Source organism: Lissotriton helveticus, chromosome 6 (genome assembly GCF_964261635.1).
Source record: "Lissotriton helveticus chromosome 6, aLisHel1.1, whole genome shotgun sequence".
NCBI classification, from domain to species: domain Eukaryota; kingdom Metazoa; phylum Chordata; class Amphibia; order Caudata; family Salamandridae; genus Lissotriton; species Lissotriton helveticus.
Genome location: NC_136067.1, coordinates 1,953,278,166 through 1,953,298,374, shown reverse-complemented (window position 1 = coordinate 1,953,298,374; position 20,209 = coordinate 1,953,278,166). Strand labels below are relative to the sequence as shown.

At 44.1% G+C, this 20,209-nt stretch overlaps 1 protein-coding gene across 1 annotated transcript in view; it reads right to left on the bottom strand.

The window, feature by feature from the left end:
• The window catches only part of LOC144761982 (clusterin-like), a 416,511-nt gene that overhangs the window by 193,706 nt on the left and 202,596 nt on the right, over positions 1–20,209 (bottom strand). Inside the window, exon 7 of the mRNA XM_078647148.1 lies at positions 13,544–13,731. Coding sequence (XP_078503274.1) covers positions 13,544–13,731 — 188 coding nt within the window. The remainder of the gene's footprint in view (positions 1–13,543; positions 13,732–20,209) is intronic.

Below are 20,209 nucleotides of genomic sequence, written 5' to 3'. Positions count from 1 at the left end.
GTTCCCCTCAAGAGGACAGTCCCAAGGGATTGCTAGTGTATGAATTGGTATGGAAGTTAGCCCAAGGGAAATAAAGGGTTGGAAAAGCCACATTAGTTTCCATGGGTGGGGATGAGGGGATGTTGAAACTCAGCATGGTGAAGAACAGGCAATGGCCAACCATTAACGGGACCAAAGAATAGACTCTGAGGGATACAGGAGCCAGCATGACTCTTGTGGTTGGCAGGCTGGTGTCCCCACTGCCGATCATAACATAACAATGGCTACAATGAGGTGATATTCCACCCTGTGACAGTGGTCCCCTTTGAGTGGGGAGAAGTTACTGTCCCTAAGACGGTAGCTGTGAGCTCTGTTATACCAGTGAAGTGTCTGTTGAACAACGAGCTTGAAACGCCTACTGGGCAGAGGTGGAAACAGGTATGGCCCGTATGCTAGGTGGCTGGGAGAGTGGAGGAGGGGCACTAGGGGTCCTCACCCCTGTCTCGGAGTGGGGTTGTCATTGTGAGAAAGGGCCCATTTGTGCATGGTCAACTCCATTTATGTGGACTGATACTGCTGGTGTTTTGACTCTGCCCTGGGATGTTGCTAATCAGGCCCCTGTGCCTGTGCTCTAACACATAAATTACGGTCAAATTTTAACTTTCCCACTAGGTCCTACTACATGGTGCAAAAATACTCACATGCATGGAAAGTTAAATGCCACCTGTAGACTGAAGTACTTATTATGCCATTAATGAGACTGACAAGGAAAACATCCCTATGTAGACCTTGTGGGCTATAAGGTGGGGTTCATAGTATTTAAAAGTTGGGCATGTATAAGGGTGACCAGTTCGTGCGACCCAAAAACTGGGACATTTCGCAAAAATAGAGGAAGGGCTATAAATTGACATCAATAAAGTGGCAAAGAATGACAGCCCTCATCCTCATAGAAACACAGAAGAGGCACTAAGAAAAGAAATAAAATGAAATTTTTAAAACCAGCACCATACCTGTTAATTACATTGCTAACTCATAACAGCTGCTTACTAGCCCTTCTTTGAAACACCTAAAAAAGTGCCTCTCACTGTTTTCAGATTACCCTCTCAAAAAAACGAGACATGGGCCAATTTTACCGAAATCTGCCAGGACAACTGTTGGAAAATGGGGACTGTCCAGGCAAATCCGGGACACCTGGTCACCCTGGGCATGTAGATATGTAAGGTTTCCATGTCCCAACAGTACCACACCCCCAAAAACTGTTTATAGTGTGGAAGGCTCTTGATGTGCTATGAGGACAAGTACATATTAAAATATTCATTTTGCTATCTGAAGTTTGGACAAGTTAGTGAAATGGTTCAATTACTATTTTTAATATTAATTAAAAATTCAATTGAATGACAAGGTTGGATTTTTGATTATATTGAGTATTTAAGAGAAGTAACTTCTAGAGAGTTACATTTTCCCAACCTGAAGCTTCTGGAGGCTAATTTGTATCAGCCTGTCAGCAGCAGACCCACTAGTGATTGACCTTAATGAGGTGTGAAAACTGCTCTCAGAACGGGGCACTCGCTTAGCATGGTGAAAGGGATCTCTTATGTAATATCTATGCATACAATGTCAAAACAAAAAAAAATCATGAATTAAATCTTGATTACAAAAATATCACCTTCCTATAATTAACTAGTAAAATCTCAAATATCGAGAACACAAATATTGTTGTTATAAATCTCGATTTTTACCTATATTGGAAACAAAAACATCGGAAACAAAATGATCATTACATTTAGGTAAATATATGACATGTCAAAAATATTGATTCACACAATATTGGCTACAATATTATCGTCAAAATATTTAAGGGCCAGATTACGAGTTTGGCAGTCCATGAGACCACTGAACCTGTGGTAGCGGTCCATGAACCACTAGTCTGGCAGTCTGCTCGCCGTATTACAAGTACGGCAGTTGGACTACTGCTACCCCTGGGATCCTTGATTCGGTGGCAGTGACGCAGCGATTAGCTGGCGGTGCCACTGTGGTACCGTCGATCAACTCTATCCATGGCAGTGAGCCACGCCATGGAAATGAGGGTGGTGAGGCAACTCCGGGGGCTGATGCCTTAAACAACTAAATACTCTCTCACCAGACCATTATAGAAGAAATATATACATCTAAACAACGGCCAAACCATACGTAAATCTTATATTTAATCAAAACGTAAATGTTATTAAACTTAAAAACATAAAATTGCAACTAAATAATAAAACACTGTCCAAATTCTATCTTTTTGCATATACTTCCTAAAAGAAAAACCCACAATGTGAAAAACCGATAAACTACCAGAAAATATCAACTACCACAAACCAGCAAAAAGAGATCAGAAAGTAAGCATGCATAAATGAATAAAAAACTATAAACTCACCCAAATAGCAAGCAAAAATAAACCTAATGATCCCAAACTCTAGAAACTACCAATAAATAAACATTTAAAATTAAACTTAGGTTTTCATTTTTCAACCAACAGAAAAGTAGGCACCTGTTCCACATTAGAATACCCCAATGGAAATGCTACAAGACTTTGTGAAATATCTAAACAGAACATGAATGTAAGCAGATAAAATAGAAGCAGGTGCATATTTTTACATTTAAATAACAAATTTACAAACCTTAAAATTATTATATATATTTATACTATTACACTACTTTCAGTTACAATGACAGAAGCTGCAAAATATATTGCTTCACAGAAAGCAAAGCAGTTACTAAATCACAAAGGCTACATCTACACCCAAGAAAGTGCATCATCATTAAATATAATGTGCAAATGCACTAAATATTATTCTAATGCATGCTATGGGATGGCAACTACAAAAGATGGTGTTGTAATTCTTGTAAGAGAGCACAACCACCACCCAAATGTGACAGAAATAGAAGTGAGGGAGATATTGCAAAATATAAGAGAAGAAGCACTTGATCCCAGGAACTCACAATCAAGATCCTTAAAGATATACTACCCAAATGTAATGTAAAAGGGTATTCATAGAGTGCAAACTGTCGCTCCGAAAGGAGCATCCTGGCGCTGAGGAAAGAAGCTCAGGGAGTGGAAGAAGAAGCTCTAGATGGCGGCAAGTACATATGTGTCTGTCAGATTATATAGCCAGGTTTCTATTTTTTTTCTAAAGGCTACTTCCGTAAGTTGCATTCTGAGGTCCTTTGGCATGGCATTCCAGGCTCTAGGAGCTATGACGCCAAAAGATTTGCCTCCTTTCGTTTTAAGATGAAATTTGGAGACGTTGGCAAGATTAAGCCCTGCTGATCTTAAAACTCTTGTTGGGCTATAACGACAAAGTCTTTTCGACAGATACCTTGGGCCAATATCATTTAAGGCTCTGAAAGTGGTTAGTAGGATCTTAATGAGAATTCTTTTATGCATCGGGAGCCAATGTAGAGTTCTAAGGGCTGCAGATGCTGAGGATTTTCTAGGGAGTTTTAGAACAAGCTGTGCTGCCGCATGTTGAATGCTTTGCAGCTTCTTTAATGTTTGTTTCTTAATACCGGCCATAAGCCTGTTACGATAATCTAGGCGGGAAAGTATAAGTGAAACTGCCACGGACTTTCTAGCTTCGATAGGGAGAAAATCAAAGAACTTCTTCAGAGATTTTATTAAATTGAAACAGCTGCCTGCTGTGTTTCTCACATGGTGATCGAAGGAAAGGGAAGAATTAAAAAGGATACTGAGGTTTCTTGCTGACTCCACTACGGCAGGAGGGGGAGTAATGTCTTCGGACCACCATTTGGCAGGGAGAAATTATTGTTTTTCCCCATAGGCAGAATTTCCGTTTTATTAGAATTGCATTTAAGGTGGTTGTTATTCATCCACTGTAAAATTTCCGTTAGGCAGTTTTGAAAGTTTTGTTCGGCTTGGGTGGCATTTTTGTCCAAGGATAAAATAAGTTGAGTATCGTCGGCATATGAAGTAACACATATGCCGTACGATTCAATGAGAGTGATAAGGGGTGCCATATAAATATTAAAAAGTAGGGGACTCAAAATCGAACCCTGGGGAACTCCTGCCTTTATTTGTTTTTCCTTTGAAAGGAAAGGTCCTAAAGATATTGTCTGAGTTCTATCCGCAAGGAAAGAGACAATCCAGTCGAGGGCTTTGCCTGTTACACCATTCCATCTCAATCTGTTGATGAGTATATCATGAGATATGGTATGGAACGCCGCCGATAAATCAAGCAATATCAGGATGGCGTTTTTTCCTTCATCTTGAATAGATTTTATGGTATTAGTTACTTCCATGAGGGCAGTTTCAGTAGAGTGCTTACTCCGGAAGCCTGATTGTTGTTGGTGTAAGAGCTTGTGTTTTTCAACAAAATTTGAGAGTTCTTGGTGGACCATGGACTCCGTTATTTTCCCAAGTACTGGCAATAGGGATATAGGACGCAGATTGGAAAGCTCAGTGGGGTCTTTATTTTGTTTTTTCATTAAAGGTTTCACTGTGGCTTTCTTCCAGTCTCTTGGTACGATTCCTTTACTAAGTGACTCATTAACTACTCTTGTTTATAATAGGATTCGCTATATCTATTATTTGATGGAGAATAAACGGCGGACACGAATCCAAGGGTGACCCTGATTTACAGGACATTATGGCATCCCTTGAATGGACTAAAGTGATAGGTTTAAATGAGCTGAGAGTATTAAGTATTTCAGCCGTGGGGATTTTTATTTCCAAAGCAATTGGCAATGCTATTTGAGAGAAATCATCCTGAATCAGTTTTATTTTGTCTTCAAAATAGTCTGCGATCCGGTCGCAGAGGTCTTGAGAAGGTGGAATGTCTAATTGCAGGGTTTTAGGATGGGTAAAAGATTTCACTATAGCAAAAATAGTCTTCTGTCTTTATTGGGCTTCGGAAATCATTTTGATATAATGATTTCTCTTGGCTGTTTTTATAGGCGTGAAGTAGTCATGCCTTTTTTTTTATAAAGGGCTTTGGCTAAGGGATCATAGTCCCTCCTCCATTTCCGTTCACATTTTTTACACTGGAGGTGAACTTCCACCAAAGCCTGTGTATACCATGAGGCACTTATCTTCCTAGGTTTATCATTCTTCTTATGGAGACGCTTCGGAGGGGCTAGTTCTCGTGTAGCAGTCTGTATCCAGGTATGAAAAGTTTTAGAGTCTTGCTCAACCTCTCCGGACAGAGTAGGGACCAGTGACTGGACTGATTGTCTAAGATTAGTATTCTTAGCTATCCCTGTCCAGTTTGACGAAGTGGTGGAGGATAGACGGCCTTTCATCTCCTTTTCCTGAGGATGATATAGCTTATGCTGAATGGGATAAAGCAGTGGTCCGTCCAAATTTGGGGTATTGGGGTATAAGTAGTTAGTGCTGGAAAGTTAGAACAGATCCCATCCAGTATATGACCTGCTAGGTGAGTTACATCTCCTATTTTTTGGGAGAGTCTTAAGATCTCAAGGGTCTGATGAAAAGTATTAACCTGAGGTTCAGTTTTTGATTCCAAATGCACGTTAAAATCCCGTAGGAGTGTGAAATGGGGATAGCGAAGGGTCAAGTGGCTTTAAGATTCACTCAAGGATTCCAGAAACCTCGTGGGGCTGCCGGGTTGGCGATATATTAGACCTCCTGTGAAAGAAGATGAGGCGTGGATGGCGACGGAAAAGCCTATGCTTTCGGCGCCTTTGATGAGGTCGAAGTTAAACGTGTGACAATTCAAAGAATTTCTCACGATTATGGCCACCCTTCCTCCCCTATCATTCACCCTGTCTGTTCTGAATATGACATATTCCGGAGGTAGAGCCACCGATAAGTCGGGGGCGCTCCAGTCCTTAAGCCAAGTCTCTGTAACAAAGAGAAAGTCAAGGTGGTGTGTTAAAATCAAATCTTTAATGTCCTGATTGTGTCTACACATGGAGCGAGCATTGATAAGCCCTCCTTTTAAACTGTTTTGTACAGTAGGGGGATTATCCTGTACATCGGAAGTCAGCCATGGCATAGTCCACGAACATTTACGACATGAGATAGCTCCCCATAGATTATCCATCGGGATATCGCAGTTACACTTGGGATTATAGTTTAGCCCTCTAAGTATGTTGGCCGGGTAGGTCATAGTAGGGGCAATATGTCCAGCATGCCCTGCGCCTGTCGCGGTCTTGGCGCGGACGGGCGCAGACGGGCTTGCCTTTGGCGCGCCGCCGGCACACCCGCTGCGCCGGTTTAAATGCCGAACCGGAAGTGGAGTGGGGGGAGCCGGGTGATCGAATGAGTCCTGAAGACTAGAGCGCTAATCTTCAGGCGGGTCGGAAAAAACGATTCCAGACACCGCATTAGCGCTCTAGCTCAGGAAGAAGAAGCAGCAATAATGTGTGTGCAATAGGTGCCGTGCAAAATAAGCAAATTACAATTTTATAACAAATGTCCCTGTTATTAAGAACAATTAAAATATTAGGATCCCAGTCTAAAACACGCGATAATAACACTGTCAATAAAAAACGCCACCCGGGCCTCTCACCACTCACGCTACAGCAGACCATGAACAACAGGGCAACTATCACCTATCCCAGATTAAAGTTTTTAATTGCACAAACTAAAAAGCTACCAACGATACCCCATCTGCCCCTAAAACATACCAAGATATACACACACCTGAACATTTAACAATTACCTATAATGAGGAACCTTTCATTTTACATGACTACCTAAATAATGAGAAACAACTCCAACTATTATATAACTATTATATACAGCAGATAACTCAGGCCTCATTATGGGTTGACGCTGTGGGAGTGGGAGGCATGCCACCACACTGCACTCACACCGCTAAACTCCACCACCAACCGCCCACCATATCATAAGTTGTAATCTGGGCCGGCTGTCCTGCGGCAGCTGGCCCACGGCCTGCCTTTAAAATGCTCATAGGACAGCCTTAGAAAGGCAGAGCGGTGGGACAGCAGCAGCCCCTTCCAGCACAGCATGGGCTGTAAAGTCCATGCCGTGCCGGAACAGGGGGGGGGCATGCAGACAGGGGGGTATACCATATGCCCTCCTGCATGCAACCCCAGTCCTGATGGGCCCACTTAGTTTCTCCACCACCACACTTTTCATTGTGCGCTCACTACCATGAAAAGTGCGGCGGTGAAGAAACTCGTAATATGCTTGGTGGTGACACAGGGGCACCACCAGCATATTGCGAGCCTCGGACCGCCATAATCATAATAAAACGGTCAGACCACTGTGGGCCATAAGCCAGGCCTTGCACCCAAACCCCTGTGGACAGGCATCCCATGCCATGCACGGCCAAAAAGCATGAAATATACATAGATTTTTTAAACCTTAATTTCTCAAAAACTACACTGAACGGATTTACACCGAATCACAAACAGCACGCTTTCTGGGTATATCTAGCTTTTTGCCAAATTCCGTTCAACCATGTTTTACTTCAGTTAACTATAACTGGTGAATTTCAGTGTTCTTTTAGTTAGTGCTAATTTGTGGGGGGGAAAACAGTGCCAGGGAACTTGTCTGGAGCCCACTGCAACTTGCACCACCCATTGCCCTTGCCACTGTTGCCAATAACAGTACCAACACAACTACTATCAAACTCTTCCAAGTGTGACAATTTAGACTATTCCAGGCCCCCAAAGCTATAAGACTGGCTTGGAAGGAAGGGGTGACTCATTTTAATGTATATTGAATTAATAATTAACTATTGTTGTGCTGGTCTCTAAATGAGACAAACAGAGCCACCATGTGGCAGACTATCATAAGCACTGACAATTAAGTGCAAAGTGTATAATATTTTGTTCTTAATTGACATTTTCACCTAACTAAATGAGACAAACCACACCACGATCACAAGCACTGACAATTAATTGCAAAGTGTAAAATGTTTGTTGTTAATTGACATTTTCATCTAACTATAACGTCACTTCAAACGTTGTTTTTTCAGTAAATTTCTACGGTTTTTGTAACGTAAAGTAATTGACTATAGCCTTACTCTACTATACCAAATGCATATGGATGAATGGTTTGCACAGCATGGGGATGCGTTCATGACCTTATTGACAGGTAACCATGCACCACAAATGGCCACAACGTATAAAATATACATGAATTTTGAACCTTAATTTCTCCAAAATTACTCAACGGATTTACACCAAATCTGAATCTCTGTTCAATTTTCCTATGGAAAATTGCTTCACAAAAGCATGTTTCGCCCCCCCCCCTTATTTTCTACACCCACTTGACGGATTACCTCATAATATTCCAGGAGCTGAAGTGGATGAGACTTTTGTTTGCAAGGTTTCATGAAAGTTACTCAAACAGCCTCGAAGTTATTAGCAAACCCAAAAATCAGTTCCCTATGGAAATGTGGTCCAAATCATAACTACCAAGTGGAGACTACCACTGCTTACTGTTGCACTGTTTAATATTGTTCAATATTGCCATCACATGATTTTGGTGAGGCCATAAACCACGGTGCCAAATGGTTTGTCAATGTCACCAGACCACTTAATGGCAATCTAGGACAATATAACAGGTTAGATATTATTTTAAATTACATGTTTAAGTTGGGGTATTTGGGGGTAGCTATCTGGACAAAAGCTATTTTCTTTAAACTGCAGCTAATAATGGGCAGTATTTAGAATTAAAATATTTATTTGTGTCTTTTGTAAAGCGCTCAGCTACCCCAACGGGGTGTCCCGGCGCTGATTGATTGGGATCTCAGGGAGGAATCAGAGATGGGCGGTTACCGACAGAAAAGGAAAGTTTTCAGAGCGCGACCGAATTCTGATTCAGTCTTACTCATGCGTAAATTGAGAGGTAGCTTGTTCCATCGCTGGGCGGTGCCTAGTTCAAAGGTTCTTCCTCCAGAACGAGATTTTTTAAATCTTGGCGTGACCAGTAGACCTTTAGAGTTGGAGCGAAGTGAGCGAGAATTGCAGAAAGGGCGGGGAATTGATCTGAGATGAGCAGATCCATTACCCTGGGTAGAGCGGTAGGCTAGTGTCATAGCTTTAAACTCAATGCCTTTGCTTATGGGTAGCCAATGGAGTTCGCGGAGGTATGGAGATATATGCTGTCTGCTTGAAAGGCCACCTATCAAGCGAGCTGCAGCATTTTGAACCGTTCGAAGTTTGTGACAGAGGCCAGTGGGTAATCCTAAATAGAGTCTATTCGCGTAGTCCAAGTGGGAGATGATCAGCGCGTGGACTATTGTCTTTCGATTGTCACATGGTACGTAACTGATGAGTTTTTTTAGGATTTTGATCTTGGAGAAACAAGCGGCTGAGACTGATTGGACTTGACAGTTCAGTGACAGCTGTTGGTCCCAGTGTACTCCAAGATTCCTAACTGAATCTTTAGGGGAGGGAGCTTGGCTCAGGTCTTCTGGCCAACAAATGTTAGGGTCGAGAGGGGAGGGCTGATTGAAGAAAAGCACTTCTGTTTTAGTTGCGTTCAATCTCAAGGAGTTAAGATCCATCCAGTGAGCGATGTCTCTGATACAAGATTTGAGGGGATCAAAGGTGAAAGTGGAAGGGTTGTCGAAAGTAAAAAGCAGTTGAATATCATCGGCCTAAGAAGTGGTTTTAATGCCAGTGTTGGAAATCATGTCAGCAAGCGGGGAAAAATAAATATTGAAAAGTAGGGGGCTCAGAGAGGAGCCCTGGGGGACACCCCATTTCAGTGGCTTGGGAGTGGAAGTGAAAGGGGGAGTGTGGACCAATTGTGTGCGGTTCGACAATAAAGAGCTAATCCATTTAAGGACATTGCCCTGGATTCCCACGGCTTTCAGTCGATCCAGTAAAATTGGATGGGAGACGGTGTCGAATGTGCCGACAAATCCAGCAGCACCAACACCGCCCGGGATCCTCGGTCCAGAGGCCATCGGACATAGTCCGCCATCTCTATAAGGGCCGACTCAGTTCTATATCATTTGTGGAAGCCATGTTGGGAGTCATGGAAAAGGCCGTGAGTCTCGAAATTTGCTGATGGGCGAGCTGTTCGAGTATCTTGGCTGGGGCCGGGAGGAGGGATATCGGTCTATAGTTAGCTGGATTTCCTGGGTCGGAGTTGGCCTTTTTTTAAAATGGGAACAAGGAAAGCCTGTTTCCATACTTCCGGATAGTAACCCATACTTAGAGATGCATTCCATACTAGGTTGAGATAAGGGTTAAGGAAAGGAGCCAAGGCATTATATTGTTTTACTGGCCAGGGATCCCCTGGGGATACTGACCTGCATCTGAGTAGTTCCTGTAAGGAGGCCTCTTCAGATATCGCTGCAAAATCAGCGAGGATGGGACCAGGCAGAGTAATATCAGTTAAATTCACCGTTGGATTAGTATTCACGTTGGTAGGGAATGAGGCCTGGATCTGGGTGATCTTATCCTCAAAGTATTCAGACAGCTGAGAACAGAGTTCTTGGGAGGCGGGCTGTTCCCGAATCAAGGCCAGAGGATCGGTGAAAGATCATCATCTGACAATAGAGAAGATTTCTCACGGAGCATTACAAGCATTGTTGATCTTCTCTGCTAGAAAACCTCTTTTATGCTTGATGATCTGTTTTCGATACTCTTTAAGGGCATTACGGTACACTAGTTTGCCTTCTGCAGTGTATCCAGATCTCCAACGTCTTTTCAGTATTTTACAAAGTGATTTTTGTTGACGTAATTCTGCAGGGTACCAGGGGGCTGCAGGTGAGGCTCTGAAAGTCTTTATTGGCCTTAGAGGGGCTAATGTATCAATAGCCTTGACGATCCAGGTGTTCAGATTAGTGATACGAGAATCTAGATTGGCAGCGGGGAGCGGGCTACTGTCTTTGAGATACTCCTCAATAGAGGCCTGGGAGATTTTACTCTAGTTTCTTCCTAGTAATCGTGGAGTAGAAATGGGTCTGTCTAGGTGGGTCAGAAGGATAGAAAATGGGATGAGAAAATGGTCCGACCAAATAACTGGAAGGGGAGCTTTGATTGTTATATCCGGGAGATTAGAGCAGATAAGGTCCAGTATGTGGCCCGTCCTATGGGTGGGGTGAACAACTAGCTGCCGTAGATTACAGGCAGCCAGAGTGGATAGAAAATTAGAGCTGACCGGACACGAGGGGTCGTCAGTATGTAAATTACAGTCTCCTAGAACTGAAAAATTGGCGTAACGAGCACAGGACTGAGTAATATAGTCCAGACACATACTAGGCTTTTTTGATACCAAAGTCCGCCAGCTTATCATTCAAGCAACCATCCTCTCGCGTTTGGACTACGCCAATGTTCTCCTCTTGGGCGCTAACAAAGGAGAGATAGCACGGCTTCAACGTGTACAAAACTCCGCGGCAAGAGCCCTGGTCGGCCTTCCTCGTAGATGTTCGGCCAGAGCTACTATCCGCAAATTACATTGGCTACCTGTTGACTCCAGAATTAGATTCAAAACCCTCATCATGACTTTAAAAATCCTTAAACTTGACAGTCCTGCACTGCTGCGACCGCTTCTCACCCCTTATGTTCCATCACGCAATCTGCGATCTTCTAACCAACATCTTTTATGCGTCCCTCGCACAAAACTCTGCCGCATGGGCGGCCGCTCCTTTAGGGTTTTGGGAGCCAAGCTATGGAACGATCTACCTCTTAATATTCGCTCTATAGAAAGCTTATCCACTTTCCGAAAAGCTATTAAAACCTACCTATTCCCCTCCCCTTAACTCCCTCACCTTTGCGCCTATAGGTTAGGGCTGTGACTTCTTCAGCGCCGGGACGCCTCATTGCTGGTGCAGCTGTTTTGCGCTTTACCAAATAAAGAATAGAATAGAATAGAACAAGAGGGCTGGAAGGTGAGAGGGACTAGAGTTGGGGGGTCGATATAGTAAAAGACCCGTGAAGGATACAACTGCCGTGCATTTAACACAAAATGGAAGCCCTTCAATACTGTCAATAGGGTCAAATGGGGTAGATGAGATGGACCATTATTTTTGTAAATAATGGCCAACCCGCCCCCCTTCTTACAGCCTTGTCGGTTGGCGCAAATAATGCCAAAACCTTCTGGAACAGCCAAGGAGTTGGTGGGGTTGGTGTCTTCGTTGAGCCATATCTCGGTCAAAAACAGCAAGTCCCAGTCGTTGTCCGATAGGGAATGCTGGATGTCGAGAGAGTGTTTAACCAACGACCGGCAGTTAATCAGGGCTATTTTAATGGGAATAGACATTTTAGGTGCTCGGGAGAGCATCCAAGAGGGAGATTTAATGGGAGCGGCCAAAGTGTAGAACGAAGAGCCACAATGCAAACATAATGTGTTCCCTCTGTGCAGGTCTAAGGGATTAAGTCGATGCTGGACACAGCCCGTTAGACGTAAGGAGAGTAATGTACTGCGATTGTAGACAATCCTTACCGGGCTGGAATATCCGGCAGCGTGGCTTGCCCCGGCCGCGATCGGGTCGCGGACAGGCGCAGATGGGCTTGCCTTAGGTGCACCTTAGGCACGCTGTCGGCGCGCCCGCTGCGCGCGTCCGCTGCCCGGCCGGGAGGGAGGGGACATTTTATTCAATGGGGGGCGTGGGAGGGAAAAACAACTAGAACTCCACCCCCAGCCTCGCTCCAATATGGCGGCTCAGATTACGTTATGTTGCTTCCCACCTCAGCGCCTTAATCGGCTGGGGGGAAGAGTGTCATCCAGTAACACAGAGGGTCAGAGTAATGGGCAAATATGCAGGCAAGTAAAATCAGTAAATACAAAGTAAAACAAAATGATTTTTAAAAATGCGAGTGCCTATGTCCCCGTTATGTTGCTTCCCACCTCAGCGCCTTAATCGGCTGAGGGAAGAGTGTCACCCAGTGGGTCGAGGTAATGTGCAAATATGCGGGCAAGTAAAATCAGGAATTACAAAGTAAAGCAAATTTTTTTTTTTAAATGTGATCGCCTATGTCCCCGGCTTCCGCCTCAGAGACCTGTAGCAATCAATTTCAGCATCGGTATCAGGACGCACCTTTTATGCAATGGGGGGCGTGGGAGGGAAAAACAACTAGAACTCCACCCCCAGCCTCGCTTCAATATGGCGGCTCAGATTACGTTATGTTGCTTCCCACCTCAGCGCCTTAATCGGCTGGGTGGAAGAGTGTCATCCAGTAACACAGAGGGTCAGAGTAATGGGCAAATATGCGGGCAAGTAAAATCAGGAAATACAAAGTAAAACAAATGATTTTTAAAAATGCGAGCGCCTATGTCCCCGTTATGTTGCTTCCCACCTCAGCACCTTAATCGCCTGAGGGGAAGAGTGTCACCCAGTGGGTCGAGGTAATGTGCAAATATGCGGGCAAGTAAAATCAGGAATTACAAAGTAAAGCAAATATTTTTTTTTAAATGCGAGCGCCTATGTCCCCGGCTTCCGCCTCAGAGACCTGTAGCAATTTTAGCAACCTTTTGTGAATAAATTGTTGATAAAATAACGGACACAGACAGGCCAGTGGATTTATATCATACTGTGGCTGCATCATTTACCAGATAATTATTGATTTACCGCGATGGCCACATAATTTGCAACATAAAAGCCTAACTTACTGTAGCGAATTCCGCATTCAGCTGTGACCCCTGGTCGGGATTCTCTAAGACGCTGCTTTTGTTTTTAATTACTTCTTGGAATCTCTGAAGCAGATTCTCATACAGTCTTGAGTATTTTTCAGCCATCTGCAAGGCTTCTTGATACCGTTCTTCGGTTGTACCCTCCACTGATCGTTTTCTATAACATTCTGAAAAAAGGAAAGACAGGCTAAAGCAGCACCCAACAAACTATGCCAAAATTTCGTAAGGTCCAAAAGCAACAAAAGTGTCATTCTCAGGTTTCGTCTATAATCATTTTTGGCGAAGACATATTGGGCATGATTCACAAAGAGCCTGCACACTCATGGCGAGGCCCCGCGGTTGTGGGAGAGTCTCATTGCGGATATTCAGTAAAAAGTGCAGAGACTCCCCCCACGGCTGTGGGGCCACCACCATGAGTGTGGAGGCTCTTTCTGAATCATGCCCATTGTTTAATCTCTGTAACATTTCATATTTACCATGTTCTTATTGTATAACTTGCGTTCTTTCACTGCTGATGTAAGGGAACTATTTTTTCCAATTTTAACACTCCATAGGAATGCATTCTTTCATGTGCTCTTCTCCATTGCTCCCCTACCCCTCCCCATTTTGTATTTATACATTTTTAAATAATCCAGATGTAGACTGCTACTGGGCTGCTTGCTTCTCTGCCTCCCACACCTAAGCCCGTCTGTTGCTCCCCCCTTTGTAAATTACTTTTTATTTTTTATTTTTAAAACACTTTATTTGGGGGCTTTGCAGCTACACACTCCTACCTTATGATCTCATGACTGATCTCAGGCAAATTTTCAGATAGGCCACATCATTGAGGTTGCTCTGGGTATTGTGTTCTTGCAGTTAGACCTCATTGCATCTTTTGATAAGGACAACCATTTCATGCTAATCAATCATCATCCGAAGTTTACCCTAGTGGGATCAGCCCTTAAGTGGTTTGTCTCCTTCTTTCAAGGGCACTCTTAAGCTATCTCTCTGCACCAATGCCAGTGTTATATATCTTACATTTAGTCTCCATTTTAGCTTTTTGTTTTAATTTTGCATTGTTTTCTAATAGTGGTTTACACATGTTTTCCCTAATGTGAGAATATGCCATGCACACATTTACTTCTGCTCTACATTGTAGCCCTGTAGTCTGCACATTTAGTTCCAGGCACACACAACTGAGAACACAATGCCTCATTTTTGTTTTCTTGTAGGAGAGGACTATTCTGCTTTAGACTAATTACAGACGTTGTTCTGCACCCTTGGCACAGTGGGATAAGCATGCCATATTATTCTTTAACCAGTGTTGATGCTGAAGTCAGTGAGAGGTTCACTTCCCACCGCCATCATCATGGAAAGCTGCTGTGACTGAGATGCAGTTTCGCTATCCCTGACATCACGCTGAGGATGAAGAGAGCCATGTAAGAAGAAGTGAGCAGGTTTGCACACTCAATTTGGAGTGCCTTTGTTAATGCACTAGGGCCAGCTTCCTGACATACCGTACTAAGGTATGGGGTTGGTTCCTTCCAATAGGCCTGACGGATGGGTCCTCCCAACATGTTCTCTTTAGCATAGAGAAATAAGTAACAGATAGGAGTAATATTAGTAACATTATGAACAATTAACATGGTTGAACTGTTCCTATTTTTCACCATTCCAATAATGCTAATAACAATATATCTGATCTTTCTGACAATCACAGTTCATGTTTTATTTACAAAGATGAGAGCTTTCAATAAGCATTTGAAAATGCATTATCATAGTTTTTCTTTGTGGCACTTTGGACATGCATACGTGACAAACGAAAGGCTTAGATCTGTTTATCTGAATTCCTTGGGAATTTTAGGGTCATGTTCGAGGTTACTAACAACATCTTTAACTCTGTATGGTTAGGAGTTTAGATGTGGTAATGTGAGCTAGCCAAACAAACCAACATTTACTAATTGTATAAGAAGATTCTAAATACTTATTTCTACTGGATTTGTAGGAACCATACAACATGGTGCCACTAACGTTTACGTTTTTTTAAACCTATTTAATTAATCTTCTGAGTAGTTTACTTGAATGTGTCCAAAAGTCTTTTATTACCTCTATAGAGAGATCTCCATGATGTGAACTTAATCAAAAGCACCTATTTATCTCTGTAGGTTAATCAAGCTTGATTATTTAAAAGGATTTTCCCTTATAGTGTTTTCCGTTCTTTGAACTCCATTCATTAGTTATGGTGCTACCAGTAGTTGCAGTTGGAGAAATTACATTCATGGTTCAGGCACACGAAGGTATAGATGTGAGGTCTTTTATTTCTGGGTTGATGTTCCAGGAGTCAATACAAATTCTCTTACATTTCACACATACACTGAAGCTGCAGTTCCAGCTGCATATAAACCTTATGAATATTTAGAAATACTATTAACTTACCAGCAACTTCATAATCGGTTGGACTGAGTCTTCTCATCCTCTCAGTAATGAAAGAGCTACCTGGCCAGTCTTAGCAGGCTATATGCCTCATTCTAATGCAAAGGCATTACCCCAGCGTGAAACACTTGCTCTTTTAAACCATTTGGTCAGACTGTATCGCAGTTTGATTCAGTATGTTCGGCGTAAATTACTACTGTCCCAGCTAGTGCTCCTCAAGCTCGTCAGGCTCAGCTTGCTATGCCTGCAATTAGTCTTAGTACCATTAATTGCATTATGTGAAAAGCCCCCAACAAACGGGAAGAAATTCCGTTTCAGATTGCACAAAAAGCAATTCAGTTTGAGGCAGTGTTTCCCCATACAGGGCCCCATGATAAAGTTTGAATTTTCACTATATGTCTTCCACTTGGTAGGGTTCTCCATGTTAAGGAGTGTAACACATGGGGTACTGTTTTTGCAGCAATCTACACTATCATCCATGGTACTCCCTCAATTGCTGTTTTACCTGAAGTCCTTAAGCAGATTCGGGCTGAAAACAGAGCAGCCCCTGCTTTGGATTTAGGGATAGAGCTAATTTGAAATTTTACGAGTGTCCTCAATTATTTTGAATAATATTAAAAGGGAGGCAGCTTCTTTGGTGATACACCAGTGGCTCACTGAAGTTCCTCCAGCTGACCAGGAGCTCTAAGTTAAAACAGTGTGGGAACCAGGCCTAATAAGCCACAACGAAAAGGTGTTAGAATTGGGTTTCTGGTTGGCTAGGGTATGCACGTAAGCCAGGCAGAACCTACCACTCTAGTGAGGATAAGGAAGTTACACACCCAAGATAATCCCTGCTCATCGCCTTGGTAGCTTGGCAGAGCAGTGAGGCTTATCCCAAAGGCAAAGTGTAAAGCGTTTGCACAACACACACATCAGTGACACACTAGGCATATCACAAGAAGAGACTCCAAACAAGGTTATATAAAAATATCCTTTCTAATATACATAAAAACACATAGACCACAATCACATAAATTACTATGCCACTAGGCACTTGTAATAAAAATGCATGGATCATAAATTACTTTGCCATAAGTCAATTGTCATGACATCACATAGATCATATAATCACTTGGCCACTTGCACTTCCCTTATATGTTACATGGTAATTCCAGTTCCTAATGTGGGTGCAGGCACTCCAGCCCGTCTATTAGGGGAACTGTTGTAATGTGGAAACGAAACCCAAGGGACCAGGAGCCTCCATCGAGTTTCCACCCCTTCCCAACAGTCCCTCAAAAGTGCTCCCGGTACAGACACCACTCAGAGACCCACAGGCCGGAGGAGGGCCTCGCCACCCTTCACTCTTAGGGTGCCCAACAACGGAGCTGCTCTGAGGCAGCTCCAAACAGATCAAGCTCCTCCCATAGCAGCCAGCTCCTTCAGGTAGGAGCCCTCCAGGTATATGTCACAGGAGTTGGGGCCCACACAATGCTGATCTGTGTACATGGTTGCACAAGGTGGCTGCCCATAAACATACGGCACAGCCGCTGCCACCAACGCAGCCTTTCATGCCGCTCTTCTGCGGCAGCAGGTCTGGGAACCTCCAGGGCTTCTCGGACTGCTGTGACTAAAGCGTAAAATCAGAGCCACCCACATCTTCTTGATCACGCAAGGCAGAGTTGCTTCACATGTGCCTCGGGCACCTATGACACTCCGCTGCTGTTGTGCCCACTCCCCTGTCTCCCCTTGGCCATTCTGGTTGCTCCAGCAACATGAGGGCGGGCAGGGAAGCCAAACTCACCTGGGATCCTGTTGGAGGCTGTGCGCCTCATCCATGGCAATCAGCAGGGTACTGTGAGATTGGGCCACAAGATCCAGCACACCCTGTGTGCTGTGTTGAGGCCCACAAAGTGCGACACGTGCAGCTTGGCCCATCATAGATGGTCTCACAAATGAGGACAGTACAACGGAAAGTACTTCCATGCACACTGTCATTAACCAAGGGGCAGCATGCACCAGCGCTGCTTGAGTGTAGAAGTGTAGAATGGCCTTACTCAGGATTCCCAATATTAGGTCTTCCTCCGGACAGGAACCCCTACGAAAACATTGGAGATGAGGGGGAAAAGCCCAAGAGCCCCTGGACAACACTGGGGATACCAAAAGAGGAATGCTCTTGCTTCCAAAATTCAAAGCAGATTGCTCTTCGACTAGGGGAGCTGCATGTCAGCAGCTCCCTGTGTGGAAAAACAATACCTGCTCCCGCAGGAGGCAGCGAGCTGGCCAGACCGTGGGGGAATTGTGCCTCTCCCATGGTCCTCAACGGAAAGGGTCAGCCCCGGGGCTTGGGGTCTCCGGGGCCAGAAGTGGCCCAGGAGGGGGGCAAGGCAACCCTCCTTCAATATTGAAAAAATAAATAAATAAAAAAGGAAGAGGCACATCCCTGGGGATGGTGTCCCTGGGGCTACTAGAGACCTAAGGAGGGGGGGGGGGGCACGCAGCCCCTCTCCTTTAAAAATAAAATATAAAAATGTGGCCATGCCCTGGGGGATGGGGTCCCCAGGGCCGAAACAGGGTGCGTTTGCAGAGTGGTGAAGGCAGGCCTGATGTGACAAGTGTGCAAACGCGCTTCTTGGCGCGTTTTAAGTTGGGGGATTAAGTCCCCTTGAATCCTGAGGGTCGCTGGGGGCCAACTTGCCCACCCGGTACCTCCAGTAAGTGCAACTGAGTTGCGTTGCAGAGATGTGTGAAAAGGGGCTTCGCGTTGGACCACCTCTCTGCAACGCAGCCCTGTGGTGCCTACTGGAGGTACCTGGTGGGATAGTTGGCCCCCAGGGACCATCAGGATTCAAGGGTACTTAATTCCCAAATTGAAAACGCACCACAGGGTGTGTTTGCACACTTGTCACATCAGGTCCCGCCCTCTCCCTTCACCACTGTGCAAACGGGCCCTCTGGCGCGTTGTATATTGGGGGATTAACCCCCCTTGAATCCTGAGGTTCCTTGGGGTCCAACTAGCCCACCAGGTACTCCAGTAAGCGCCAGTAAGCTCCAGTAAGCTGCGTTGCAGTGAGGTGTAATAACGGGCGAGGTCTTGGACCTCCTCTCTGCAAAGCAGCTCTGTTGAGCTTACTGGAGGTACCTAGTGGGCTAGTTGGCCCACAGGGACCCTCAGGATTCAAGTGGACTTAATCCCCCAACTTACAATGTGCTAGGGGGTGCATTTGCACAATGGTGCAGGGAGGGGGCGGGCCTGATATAAGAAGTTAGCAATCCTGCTGTGTGGGACTTACTGGTAGTGGTAATAAAAGGGGTAGTTGGCCCCCAAGGTTGACGTTGGGGGCTAACTAGTTCTTCTGTTACCTCCAGTAAATTACACACAGTAGGATTGCTAAGAGGTGTTTGAAGGCCACGCTCACCTTTTTCCACCACTCTGCAAATGCGACTGCTATGTTATAGTTAGAAATTAGCATTTAAAAAACCTTGGAAGTTCACTGAAAAAAAACATAAGTTTCAGGGACGTTATGGTTAGTTGGACATTTCATTCATACAAAACTAGAGAAATTCCGCCATTATAGTTAGTTCAGCTAACTATACACCCACTGTAAAATATAGACTACTATTTTCGAAACCATCGACACACCAATACCAGTCACTACATACGCACTGACTGATTCCAAGGTCTACACACAAATCCACTCATTCACCCATACAATCACTCATACATGCAGTCACTCTTCAATACAACACGATCATATGGACTCATACACCTATACAGACACTCACACACCGCCACTCATCCATGGAGTTACTCACATACCTAGTCAGTCATGCAAAGAATCAATCAAACTCCCATTTACTCACCTATACAGTTATACACACACCACCACACTAATTCATACGAGTGGGCGTGGCCGCGTCGGCCAACGGACGTGCGCAGCACTAGCCAGGTAGTACACGCGACGGCCGTTGGCCGACGGGAGCAGGAAAGGGGTTTAAGAATAGAGATTGTAAAAAACTTATAGCACTTCAGAAGGGTTAGAGATCTATCTGCGAGATATTAACAACATTTACTACAATTTTTTCCGTTGATAACTTACTACCTCACAGTTTGTAACACTGCTAATATTTTATAAAAATGTAGTCCCTAAAAAGAAAAACCTGTAGACATAATGCTTTATTTAATGTTTTGATGAAGCGTACATTTCTAGGTATAATATGATGTATTTGTGTTTAACTGTTTTTTACTTGTTA